The sequence below is a fragment of the Mytilus trossulus genome, chromosome 9, assembly GCF_036588685.1.
Source record: "Mytilus trossulus isolate FHL-02 chromosome 9, PNRI_Mtr1.1.1.hap1, whole genome shotgun sequence".
In the NCBI taxonomy this organism is placed as follows: domain Eukaryota; kingdom Metazoa; phylum Mollusca; class Bivalvia; order Mytilida; family Mytilidae; genus Mytilus; species Mytilus trossulus.
This window is the reverse complement of record NC_086381.1, coordinates 11,903,680-11,917,469: the sequence shown is the minus strand read 5'-3', so window position 1 is coordinate 11,917,469 and position 13,790 is coordinate 11,903,680. Positions and strand designations below refer to the sequence as shown.

At 32.7% G+C, this 13,790-nt stretch overlaps 1 protein-coding gene across 6 annotated transcripts in view; it reads left to right on the top strand.

Moving 5' to 3' along the window:
* Positions 1–2,834: 2,834 nt before the first annotated feature.
* The window catches only part of LOC134685117 (vacuolar protein sorting-associated protein 18 homolog), a 40,447-nt gene continuing 29,491 nt past the window's right edge, over positions 2,835–13,790 (top strand). Inside the window, exons 1-2 of one of the 6 annotated variants that reach the window (XM_063544572.1) lie at positions 2,835–2,854; positions 13,124–13,224. In XM_063544572.1, coding sequence (XP_063400642.1) covers positions 13,147–13,224 — 78 coding nt within the window. In that variant the 5' untranslated portion in view covers positions 2,835–2,854; positions 13,124–13,146. Of the gene's footprint in view, positions 2,855–7,856; positions 7,976–13,123; positions 13,225–13,790 lie in introns of those variants that run through there. The other 5 variants (XM_063544569.1, XM_063544568.1, XM_063544570.1 and 2 more) reach the window with 5 other exon arrangements.

The following is a 13,790-nucleotide window of genomic DNA, read 5'->3' as shown; positions in this document are numbered from 1 at the left end:
AGCAGATCAGTAATTTGCATAGAAAATGTTATTCGAATCACAATTGCACAATAACTTCATCTTAGAAGACAAAGCTATAAAAATATACACCTACAAAACAATGTTTTGAACTATTCATTTATAATATTTATTTATGATAGAAGTTTCCATGTTAAAATTAGACCATTTTATTCAGTGACTCATACTATAGTAAGATATTATTTGTGTTAGAAATGATTGACAAAGGTACCAACTGACTGGATCTGGATGGTAAGTATAACTTTTTTATTTTACAGCACTCACTTCAAACTAACAACATTTCACTTGAGCAATCTGCTAAAATATTTTACCAGTTGATCAGTTAGTTGGAGTAGAAATCTGACTGCAATTTGGTAAACTGTTTTGGTCTTTGCAAATGTGATACCCCAAAGGTCACTGGATAAGCACTGTAACTACATTTGGTATTCTTATTCATTGCAAGGTCTACATGTCCATAAGAATTGTCCTGGTTCATTGGTTAAAATTTCTTGTTTTATGGTTACAGGTAGGTCAAATTTAGATACAATAAATTCTCTACAAATTTTTTGAATTATTACTTTAAGCAAAAGGTAAACAATAGTTAAAAATATTGTAAGGTGTAACAAATCAGTCTGGCAGGATAACATATATGATATTGCCCCTTCTCCGTCGCTCATTGATCAATGCTACCTTCTGGTGGTGAGGTCCATTTCCCAGACACCTCTTAGATGCCAATATTTGGTGAAGCAAATGATTTTAAGATGTCTGTCTTGAAGGGCTTATCTGATCTTGACTATAACCATTGAAGTCTATAATGATAGAAAGTGATACCTGTAGTAAAACAGTTTAATCTTAAAAGACTTAAACAAAGCAAGAAAGGTATTTAAATTGTGATTAGTAAAAGATTAGGCAAATCTATCGGAGGAACATTCAAACTCGTACAGTAAAATAGAGGTAAAAGATACTAGAGGGACATTCAAACTCATACAGTAAAATAGAGGTATAAGATACTAAAGGGACATTCAAACTCATACAGTAAAATAGAGGTAAAAGATACTAGAGGGACATTCAAACTCATACAGTAAAATAGAGGTATAAGATACTAGAGGGACATTCAAACTCATACAGTAAAATAGAGGTATAAGATACTAGAGGGACATTCAAACTCATACAGTAAAATAGAGGTAAAAGATACTAGAGGGACATTCAAACTCATACAGTAAAATAGAGGTAAAAGATACTAGAGGGACATTCAAACTCATACAGTAAAATAGAGGTAAAAGATACTAGAGGGACATTCAAACTCATACAGTAAAATAGAGGTAAAAGATACTAGAGGGACATTCAAACTCATACAGTAAAATAGAGGTAAAAGACTTAGTATGATTAACACTGAAATGTCCAGAGTATAGACACAGGGTATCAAAATTGTGCCATCTAAGAACACCAAAGTCATCCAAAGGCAATAAAGACTACTAAGACATAAACAAACTTAGACAAAGACAAAGTTTTCTGTAATTGGAAATGCACATTTACATGTGATGGATGATACTTGGTTAATCCAACCTGCTGCATTTATCCTAGAATGCCAAGCTCATGTTAATCTGGCAGTGGTAATGGTGTAAACTATTTGTACAAAGATTTATGAACTCGAGTTTCCATCTGGCATATATCCATTTTCTTTGACCTCATTTTAATGGTTTGGTGACTCCTTCAAGAAACTTTTTATTTATATCTCGCATATTTGGGCAACATGTTACTGTGCTTATCCAGTGACCTTTGGGGTATCACATTAGCAAAGACCAAAACAGTTTACCAAATTGCAGTCAGATTTCTACTTCAACTAACTGATCAACTGGTAAAATATTTTAGCAGATTGCTAAAGTGAATTGTTGTTAGTATGAAGTGAGTGCTGTAAAATAAAAAAGTTATACTTACCATGTAGAACCAGTTAGTTGATACCTTTGTCAATCATTTTTAACACAAATAATATCTTACTATAGTATTGAGTCACTGGATAAAAAGGTATAATTTTGACATGGAAACTTCTCTCATAAATAAATATTATAAATGAATAGTTCAAAACATTGTTTTGTAGGTGTATATTCTATAGCTTTGTCTTCTAAGATGAAGTTATTGTGCAATTGTGATTCGAATAACATTTTGTATACAAATTACTGATCTGCTGGCAATAAAGGGAAATAATTTACATTACAAATAATCAGCAAAATTTTGTTCTGTCTGACAAATATCAAATTTCCCAATTTAATTTGTTGTAACATTATTTCTGTTATTTTTTAACTTTTATCCTCTGTTCTAAAACTAACAATGAAACTTATTTAATGATGAAAGACGATTAACAGCTGTTTTGCAAAATGTTGAATTGTTCAAAGTATAAAGGATTGTCTACCAAAGGTACAAGATATCTTATAAGCAGTATTTTGCAAAACCTTTCTAATTTGTGTTTTACATGCCCTTCAATTTCATTCTAATTTTGCATTTCATTTTTTTTTATGAATCTTTTGTAGGCAAAATCATAAGCCTCGTATCATTGATTAAATTTTATGTGTACATTTGAACTCAATATAAATTATTTCCCTTTAATGACAGCAGATCAGTAATTTGCATAGAAAATGTTATTCGAATCACAATTGCACAATAACTTCATCTTAGAAGACAAAGCTATAAAAATATACACCTACAAAACAATGTTTTGAACTATTCATTTATAATATTTATTTATGATAGAAGTTTCCATGTTAAAATTAGACCATTTTATTCAGTGACTCATACTATAGTAAGATATTATTTGTGTTAGAAATGATTGACAAAGGTACCAACTGACTGGATCTGGATGGTAAGTATAACTTTTTTTATTTTACAGCACTCACTTCAAACTAACAACATTTCACTTGAGCAATCTGCTAAAATATTTTACCAGTTGATCAGTTAGTTGGAGTAGAAATCTGACTGCAATTTGGTAAACTGTTTTGGTCTTTGCAAATGTGATACCCCAAAGGTCACTGGATAAGCACTGTAACTACATTTGGTATTCTTATTCATTGCAAGGTCTACATGTCCATAAGAATTGTCCTGGTTCATTGGTTAAAATTTCTTGTTTTATGGTTACAGGTAGGTCAAATTTAGATACAATAAATTCTCTACAAATTTTTTGAATTATTACTTTAAGCAAAAGGTAAACAATAGTTAAAAATATTGTAAGGTGTAACAAATCAGTCTGGCAGGATAACATATATGATATTGCCCCTTCTCCGTCGCTCATTGATCAATGCTACCTTCTGGTGGTGAGGTCCATTTCCCAGACACCTCTTAGATGCCAATATTTGGTGAAGCAAATGATTTTAAGATGTCTGTCTTGAAGGGCTTATCTGATCTTGACTATAACCATTGAAGTCTATAATGATAGAAAGTGATACCTGTAGTAAAACAGTTTAATCTTAAAAGACTTAAACAAAGCAAGAAAGGTATTTAAATTGTGATTAGTAAAAGATTAGGCAAATCTATCGGAGGAACATTCAAACTCGTACAGTAAAATAGAGGTAAAAGATACTAGAGGGACATTCAAACTCATACAGTAAAATAGAGGTATAAGATACTAGAGGGACATTCAAACTCATACAGTAAAATAGAGGTAAAAGATACTAGAGGGACATTCAAACTCATACAGTAAAATAGAGGTATAAGATACTAGAGGGACATTCAAACTCATACAGTAAAATAGAGGTATAAGATACTAGAGGGACATTCAAACTCATACAGTAAAATAGAGGTAAAAGATACTAGAGGGACATTCAAACTCATACAGTAAAATAGAGGTAAAAGATACTAGAGGGACATTCAAACTCATACAGTAAAATAGAGGTAAAAGATACTAGAGGGACATTCAAACTCATACAGTAAAATAGAGGTAAAAGATACTAGAGGGACATTCAAACTCATACAGTAAAATAGAGGTAAAAGATACTAGAGGGACATTCAAACTCATACAGTAAAATAGAGGTAAAAGATACTAACTAGAGGGACATTCAAACTCATACAGTAAAATAGAGGTATAAGATACTAGAGGGACATTCAAACTCATACAGTAAAATAGAGGTATAAGATACTAGAGGGACATTCAAACTCATACAGTAAAATAGAGGTAAAAGATACTAGAGGGACATTCAAACTCATACAGTAAAATAGAGGTATAAGATACTAGAGGGACATTCAAACTCATACAGTAAAATAGAGGTATAAGATACTAGAGGGACATTCAAACTCATACAGTAAAATAGAGGTAAAAGATACTAGAGGGACATTCAAACTCATACAGTAAAATAGAGGTAAAAGATACTAGAGGGACATTCAAACTCATACAGTAAAATAGAGGTAAAAGATACTAGAGGGACATTCAAACTCATACAGTAAAATAGAGGTAAAAGATACTAGAGGGACATTCAAACTCATACAGTAAAATAGAGGTAAAAGATACTAGAGGGACATTCAAACTCATACAGTAAAATAGAGGTAAAAGATACTAACTAGAGGGACATTCAAACTCATACAGTAAAATAGAGGTATAAGATACTAGAGGGACATTCAAACTCATACAGTAAAATAGAGGTAAAAGATACTAGAGGGACTTTCAAACTCATACAGTAAAATAGAGGTAAAAGATACTAGAGGGACATTCAAACTCATACAGTAAAATAGAGGTATAAGATACTAGAGGGACATTCAAACTCGTACAGTAAAATAGAGGGACATTCAAACTAAAATAAACTGACAGTACAATGGCTAGAAAAGAAAAAAGACCATCAGACAAACAAGAGTACATTACACAAAAAAACAATATCAAAAACTTAACAGAAACTCGAACCCAACCAAAAACAGGTAGTAATCTCAGGTGCCCTGGAAGGGTAAGCAGATCCTGCTCCTGGTGTGGCAATTGGCTTTTTCTCCATGTTAGTACAAACTGGTAATAAGTCTTATTTGGTAGGTCACAAACAGGAAAAGGGGACAAAATTGTAGGTTTTAAGTAGTAATGCAGGTGATACATTTCAGCATGTGCACCCTTGTTTAAAGAACTCAACTTTTCCCTTTTTTTATTTTGGTTGTTTAATCTTTATGGAGAGTTGACAACAGAGAAGATCAGAGGTTTGTTCAAATGTAGATCAATCAAATTGAAACACATATGAGTTCAGTAAATTGGGGTCATCCTGAACATGCATGAAATATTTGCCACTGGTTTGTGAAGGCATAAACAACCAACAATGTCATTTCCATTCAAAATGTCAGCATATAAATACATTTCTGACAGCTTTAATACAGGGGGAGGGGTCTTGGGGTTTGACCCCCCTATTTTTATGTTCAATGCATTCGAAAGGAGATTATATTTGAAACCCCTCTTTTTAGCTCACCTTTCCTAAAAGGAAATGTGAGCTTTTCTTATCACTTGGCGTTCGTCATCGCCGTCGTCTGTCGTCGTTAACAATTTTTCAAACATCTTCTCCTTTGAAACTACTGAATGGATTTGGAAAAAACTTCCTTAGATTATCCTGCACAAAGTGTGTGCTTCGATTTTTTATCCGTCAAAAAACATGGCCGCTGTTACTTAAAATAGAACATAGGGGTCAAATGCAGTTTTTGGCTTGTATCTCAAAAACGAAAGCATTTAGAGCAAATCTGACATGGGGGTTAAAATGTTCATTAGGTCAATATCTGTTAGCACTGAAATTTTCAGATGAATCAAACAACCCATTGATGGGTTGCTGCCACTTAATTGGTAATTTTAAGGGAATTTTGCAGTTTTTGGTCATTTATATCTTGAATATTATTATAGATAAAGGTAAACTGTAAACAGCAAAAAATGATCAGCAAAGTAAGATCTACAAATAAGTTAATATGACCAAAATTGTCAATTGACCCCTTAAGGGGTTATTGTCCTTTAATGACAGTTTTTCACAATTTGTTCATCATATTTGCCAACTTTAAAAAATCTTCTCCTCTGAAACTACAAAATGAATTTGGATGAAACTTAGCAAGATTGTTCCAAATAGATTATCCTGCACTTAGTGTGTGCTTCGATTTTTGATCCGTCAAATAACATGGCCGCCGTTACTTAAAATAGAACATAGGGGTCAAATGCAGTTTTTGGCTTATATCTCAAAAACAAAAGCATTTAGAGCAAATCTGACATGGGGGTAAAAATGTTCATTAGGTCAATATCTATCAGCCTGAAATTTTCAGATGAATCAAACAACCCATTGTTGGGTTGCTGCCACTTAATTGGCAATTTTAAGGAAATTTTGCAGTTTTTGGTCATTATCTTGAATATTATTATAGATAAAGATAAACTGTAAACAGCAAAAAATGATCAGCAAAGTAAGATCTACAAATAAGTTAATATGACCAAAATTGTCAATTGACCCCGGGTTATTGTCCTTTAATGACAATTTTTCACAATTTGTTCATCATATTTGCTTACTTTAAAAAATCTTCTCCTCTAAAACTACTCAACCAAACTGAATGATCATTAGGGTGTATTAAATAAAGTTTGTGTTTTATTTTCTATTTCGTCAAAAAACATGGCCGTCATGGCTAAAAATAGAACACAGGGTAAAATGCAGTTTTTGGCTTATATCTCAAAAACTCCAGCATTTAGAGCAAATGAGACAAGAAGTTAAAGTATTTATTAGGTCATGGTCTACCTGTCCTGAAATTTTCAGTCAAATTGGGTAACTGGTTTTTCAGGTATAAAGCCCCTGAATTGATGATTTTAAAGAAATTTTGCAGTTTTTGGTTATTATTTTGAATATTATTATAGATACAGATAAACTGTTCATAGCAAAAATGTTAAGCAAAGTAAGATCTACAAATAAGTCAATTTGACCAAAATTGTCAATTGACCCCTTAAGGAGTTATTGCCCTTTAAAGACTTTTTTCACAATTTGTTCATCATGTTGACTTACTTTAAAAAATCTTCTCCTTTGAAACTGCTGTATCAATTTCAGCCAAACTTAGGCTAAATGAGTTTCAGAGTATCTAGTATAAGTTTTATCTTTTATTTCCTTGTATGTCAAGGAACATAGCTCCTATGGCTAACATAGAACATAGGAGAAAATGATTTTTTTTTTTGCTTTTGAAGAAAATAGGACGGACGATTCAAAGAACATTTAAATAAATTGAAAAGCCAAAATAATCATTGATGAGATATTTAACCAAAAAAATTAAGGTGAGCGATTCAGGCTCTTGAGAGCCTCTTGTTTTCTCCTGGGTTGGAAGCTGGACCCCAGTTTAAAAACAGCTGTAGTTGCCCTTGGAATGTGCATTATCTTATATGTTATGTACTTCCATAAAAAAAACTCACTATTTATTGCAATATCCAATTAATAAAATCCTTAGTTCAGACTGATTATCAGGTTCTGATGGTTACATGATTACTTTGAGAACATATGGAAGAATTATCTAAAATTCTAAATCAAAGAAAAATAAACATTTTGTTTATATGTTTTCTGTAGGCAAACAATTTTGACATGGTCTGTCTGCAATTCTAGAAATTCATCCTTTTGAATGTTTTATAAAAACTATGATACAAGAGATGAATCATAGACAGGCTGTAATGGAAATATGATTTTTTGGAAAATAATACATTCTGTTGAAGCCAAGATATTATCATATACAGGTTTATCAAAAACCTTTTTAATTGTGCTGTGGAATAAGATGAGATCATATATGTATTTTTATCACCAATTAATCATATACCCTGTGGAAGAAGAAATTTCTGGTAAAGAATTTCTGTCCGTCGCGTTCCCTTTTCATATCTTTTATTTCTGGTTATCAGACAAAATTTTAAAAACAAATATGGCAGCCTCCATGGTTTGACAATCGTAAAGTTTGTTTTTCCTTACATTTTTCCCAAGAACTTCACATTGATAGTTTATCAGAACTTTTTATTAGTTGAAGACGCAAATAAGTAAGATGTTATAGTTGAAATGTCACATCAATTTTGTGTGGTATAAATTTTAGCATGAAATAAAGACGGAAAACGAAGGTTTCCTCCCCCACTGATCCCACTGTCCCAGGTCCGAAACGGGAGGCAGATATGTGGTACATTTAATTTTAAGGGGAATCAGGAACTAAAAGACATATTTTGACTTAAGTAAAAATCTGTCTACAGTTACTTAAATCTCTTGCTGCTTCTTATTTCATATTGTTGCATTTTGTGTACCGAAAAATATGACAGCTGTCTGGATATAATATTTGATATGCATATAAAATGCACTTTATATTTAATATTAGGCAGGCATAACCTGTGAATGGGGACAAAGTCTGTATGCATTATTTTTTTTTTATTCAAACATGTATATAAAAGAAGGCACTGGCTACGGTTACATGGAAATGTAACAATAATAAAAATATTATTGTTACATTGGAGACTAATTGCTGGAATGCAAAGTTGGGTAAGGAACCGATTAATTACGAATGTAACAATAATTATTGAGGCTACGGTTACATTGCGTTATTGTTACATGAAAAACAGCAATGTACGCTAGATTTATTAAACTTAAATCTTCTGCTTAAATAATTCTTTTATATGTATAAAAAAAAGGTCGCCGTCACGTAAAATTGGCACCATGGTTTTTGTCAAAATTTTCTAAAATATCGACCGCGTTTACTCCAGATTATGTTTTTCAATTAGCGGGATAAAAATCCAATCCAAATATATACTACTGTCCTACCTTTTATTGTGTTTGCACAGTATAATCCTGACCTTCACAAAATCCAGGATTATTTTGTATGGTGGAATCCGACATTGTTATTACCGGAAGTGTTGCCGTGGAGTCCACGTGCTCTCAATTTTCTTGTGTCTCTCGGAGCTGTGCGTCATCTCTATGTAAAAAGCGCGGGAAATGGTATCATCAATGACAATGATATTACCTGGAGAGTAACGAATGTTATGTAGTAAGGGATCCTCATAGAAACCAAGATGGCGGTTTTACAATGAAAACAATCTTGAAAAATGTGAAGGTCAGGATTATACAGTGCAAACACAATAAAAGGTAGGACAGTAGTATATATTTGGATTGGATTTTTATCCCGCTAATTGAAAAACATGATCTCGAGTAAATGCGGTCGATATTTTAGAAAATTTTGACAAAAATCATGGTGCCAATTTTACGTGACGGCGACTATACTACTACTACTAAATAATACTTGACTGTAATAATGATAATTGATAAATATTATTATTCAACAAATGGTGTATACATAGTTTTACGAATTAATTTTTGATGTTCTCAAAGATACTACTCCAGGTTAGGAGTGCCAAAGGCGAAAATATACTAGTTGTTCAATTGTTTCACTTTCAAACTGCACACTTACTCTTAATTTACTGTTCAAATATACTTTGAACAATTGATGAAGAGATTCATATTATCAGTTTTGTCTAGGGTGAAAAATTTGAAACATGGGATGCGTTTGAAACGAAACTGAAATAATATCAAGACACACATTTCATTCAACTATACAAACGCACTTCTAAATAGTTTGATACATCAAAAGCAAAGTTTGCTAACTGTGAACTTAAATACTGGGAACTTCTGTATAGATGTAATCATGGAGGACGTAATTTCGTTCATCAAAAATGTGTTGGATTTAAGCATTCTTTAACAACCACTTCCTGGACATGTAGAAAATGTCACTGTAAATAAAAGATTAACGAAATTTATATGTAATAATTGTATGTATTGTAAACATAAAATAAGCCTCCAACTTTTATTATTTAGTAATTATTACTAGTCCCATCGTACATTGCTGTTTTTCATGTAACAATAACGCAATGTAACCGTAGCCTCAATAATTATTGTTACATTTGTAATTAATCAGGTCTCTACCCAACAATACATTCCGGCATTTAGTCTCCAATGTAACAATAATATTTTTATTATTGTTACATTTCCATGTAACCGTAGCCAGTGCCATAAAAGAAATGGAAATACCGTACATAACATTCCCTATTTTGGTTCTGTTGTTAGGGATTTAGCTGTGACGTTCTTTAACTTATGACATCATATTCGATGTAAACAAAGGTAACGCTTTCATCAATCAGTAACGTTTTTTTTCAAATCAAACAATTATTAAAATTGAATTTGTATTGAGTTCCAATCTTATATTTTACTAGACTGATAAATATAAAAAAATCAAAGTCTCATGCAAACAAGACAGATTTCTGCGCAAATGCGGGGAAAACCGGAACAGGAAGTAGATCTATAAAAAAAGTTACATTAGTAGAATGAAAAATTCGCGAAATTTTCCCATTTTCCCATTTAAAAAAAAAAAAATGGCCAAGTGAGCTTTTCTCATCACTTGGCGTCCGTTGTCGTCCGTCGTCGTTAACTTTTACAAAAATCTTCTCTGAAACTACTGGGCCAAATTAAACTAAACTTGGCTACAATCATCATTGGGGTATCTAGTTTAAAAAATGTGTTGCATGACCAGGCCAACCAACCAAGATGGCCGCCATGGCTAAAAATAGAACATAGGGGGAAAATGCAGTTTTTGGATTATAACTCAAAAACCAAAGCAAATCTGACATTGGGTAAAATTGTTAATCAGGTCTAGATCTATCTGCCCTGAAATTTTCAGATGAATCCAACAACCCGTTGTATGGTTGCTGCCCCTAAATTGGTAATTTTAGGGAAATTTTGCTGTATTTATCTCACCTGGCCCAAAGGGCAAATTGAGCTTATCTCATCACTTTGTGTCCAGCGTCCGTCGTCGTCTGTTGTCGTTAACTTTTACAAAAATCTTCTCCTCTGAAACTACTAGGCCAAATTACTCTAAACTTGGCCACAATCATCTTTAGGGTATCTAGTTTAAAAATTGTGTCAGGTGACCCAGTCAACCAACCAAGATGGCCACCATGGCTAAAAATAGAACATACATGTAGGGGTAAAATGCAGTTTTTGGCTTATAACTCAAAAACCAAAGCATTTAGAGCAAATCTGACACGGGGTTAAATTGTTTATCAGGTGAAGATCTATCTGCCCTGAAAATGTCAGATGAATCGAAAAACTGGTTGTTTGGTTGCTGTCCCTGAATTGGTAATTTTAAGGAAATTTTGCTGTTTTTGGTTATTATCTTGAATAATATTATAGATAAAGATAAACTGTAAACAGCAATAATGTTCAGCAAAGTAAGATTTACAAATAAGTCAACATGACCGAAATGGTCAGTTGACCCCTTTAGGAGTTATTGCCCTTTATAGTCATTTTTTAACCATTTTTCGTAAATCTTAGTAATCTTTTACAAAAATCTTCTCCTCTGAAACTACTGGGCCAAATTGAACCAAACTTGGCTACAATCATCGTTGGGGTATCTAGTTTAAAAAATGTGTTGCATGACCAGGCCAACCAACCAAGATGGCCGCCATGGCTAAAAATAGAACATAGGGGGAAAATGCAGTTTTTGGATTATAACTCAAAAACCAAAGCAAATCTGACATTGGGTAAAATTGTTAATCAGGTCTAGATCTATCTGCCCTGAAATTTTCAGATGAATCCAACAACCCGTTGTATGGTTGCTGCCCCTAAATTGGTAATTTTAGGGAAATTTTGCTGTATTTATCTCACCTGGCCCAAAGGGCAAATTGAGCTTATCTCATCACTTTGTGTCCAGCGTCCGTCGTCGTCTGTTGTCGTTAACTTTTACAAAAATCTTCTCCTCTGAAACTACTAGGCCAAATTACTCTAAACTTGGCCACAATCATCTTTAGGGTATCTAGTTTAAAAATTGTGTCAGGTGACCCAGTCAACCAACCAAGATGGCCACCATGGCTAAAAATAGAACATACATGTAGGGGTAAAATGCAGTTTTTGGCTTATAACTCAAAAACCAAAGCATTTAGAGCAAATCTGACATGGGGTTAAATTGTTTATCAGGTGAAGATCTATCTGCCCTGAAAATGTCAGATGAATCGAAAAACCGGTTGTTTGGTTGCTGTCCCTGAATTGGTAATTTTAAGGAAATTTTGCTGTTTTTGGTTATTATCTTGAATAATATTATAGATAAAGATAAACTGTAAACAGCAATAATGTTCAGCAAAGTAAGATTTACAAATAAGTCAACACGACCGAAATGGTCAGTTGACCCCTTTAGGAGTTATTGCCCTTTATAGTCATTTTTTAACCATTTTTCGTAAATCTTAGTAATCTTTTACAAAAATCTTCTCCTCTGAAACTACTGGGCCAAATTGAACCAAACTTGGCTACAATCATCGTTGGGGTATCTAGTTTAAAAATGTGTGGCGTGACCGGGCCAACCAACCAAGATGGCCGCCATGGCTAAAAATAGAACATAGGGGTAAAATGCAGTTTTTGGCTTATAACTCAAAAACTAAATTGCATAATTAATTGTTATGTAATAGGTTGCCATATTGTGATGTCCATACTTGAATGAATTTAGCTTCTTTGTTATTCATAGCATCCAAAAATATTTTATAGATTCTAGCTTGCACACAACACAGTTTGACCTCCAAAACCGTGTCTCAGATTTTTCTATTGTATTTCATTCTCTCATAAATCTTCAATGAAGTTTGTAACATCAATTCATAAGAGACCACTAAATTCAACTGGGTATAAAATTTGTTCTATTGATGTTTTTGGAAATCTGAGACACAGTTTTGGTGGTCAAGCTGTGTTGTACAAGAATCTATAAAATATTTTGGGATACTATGAAGAACAAAGATGCTAAATTCATTCAAGTGTGGACATCACAATATAGCAACTAATTACATAATAATCAATTATGTAATAATTATGTCATAATGAAATTATCACAATTTGAAAGACTAATCTTTCTTCCTTCTTTTGGTATCTCATTTATAAAATATAAAAAAGGATGAAATGAATAGCATATTCAGTTTAAAGTTGTCTGATTGGGAGTGAAAAAATCTTTGTATTGGTACCACTGCCTAGAGACTGGTGACATGCAATGACTACTGTCAGAATAAATATTATTTAATAGATCCCTACATGTAACAGTTTATTTATATTAATGTAGTTACTTTTGATTTAAATCAGTGACTAAAAGTTATACCTCTGAAATTCTGAATCTATTGCAGCAGTTGATACCTGTTTTTGAACCATGGCCTCAATTTTGGACCAATATGAAGAGGAATCTGCAAGAGCTGCCTCAGTCAGAGTAGCACCAGTACAGGAACCAGTAAGTCAATATGCAAATGGTTTATTTACAGCTGATTTCATTGTGTGGGTAGCCAAATGTAATATCTTTGGTTAGCTTGCTTGTTAGCCGAATAGTGAAGTCATTATTAAGATAGGTATACAACCCTCAGATGAAGGTAGCCTGGCCCAACAGACAAATAGATTGGTTATTGGTTGGACTAGACTACTCTTAAAGAAGGGAGGTTAACCTTATAATCTATAAATGACTTCACTGTTCACCTAACAAGCAAGCTAACCAAAGATATTACCTTTGGTTACACACTCAATGAAATCAGATGTAAACTCTTTATAACTATTGTAAAAGTAAGATAATTTTTAATTTTACATGAACTATGCAACAAAGATTTGCATTGTGTACTGATCAAAATCTGTATATAAATGGTTATTCTTACATGTTCATTAAATACCAAAGAGAAATCTATTTTCTAAGTTTTTATGACGCATTGCTTTTGCTTGTAATATTTAATACAATATTTTAAATAATGTCATAGCAAAACAACACACTATGGTAACAGTCTTATTTCATTTCATTTTGCCAGAATGTAA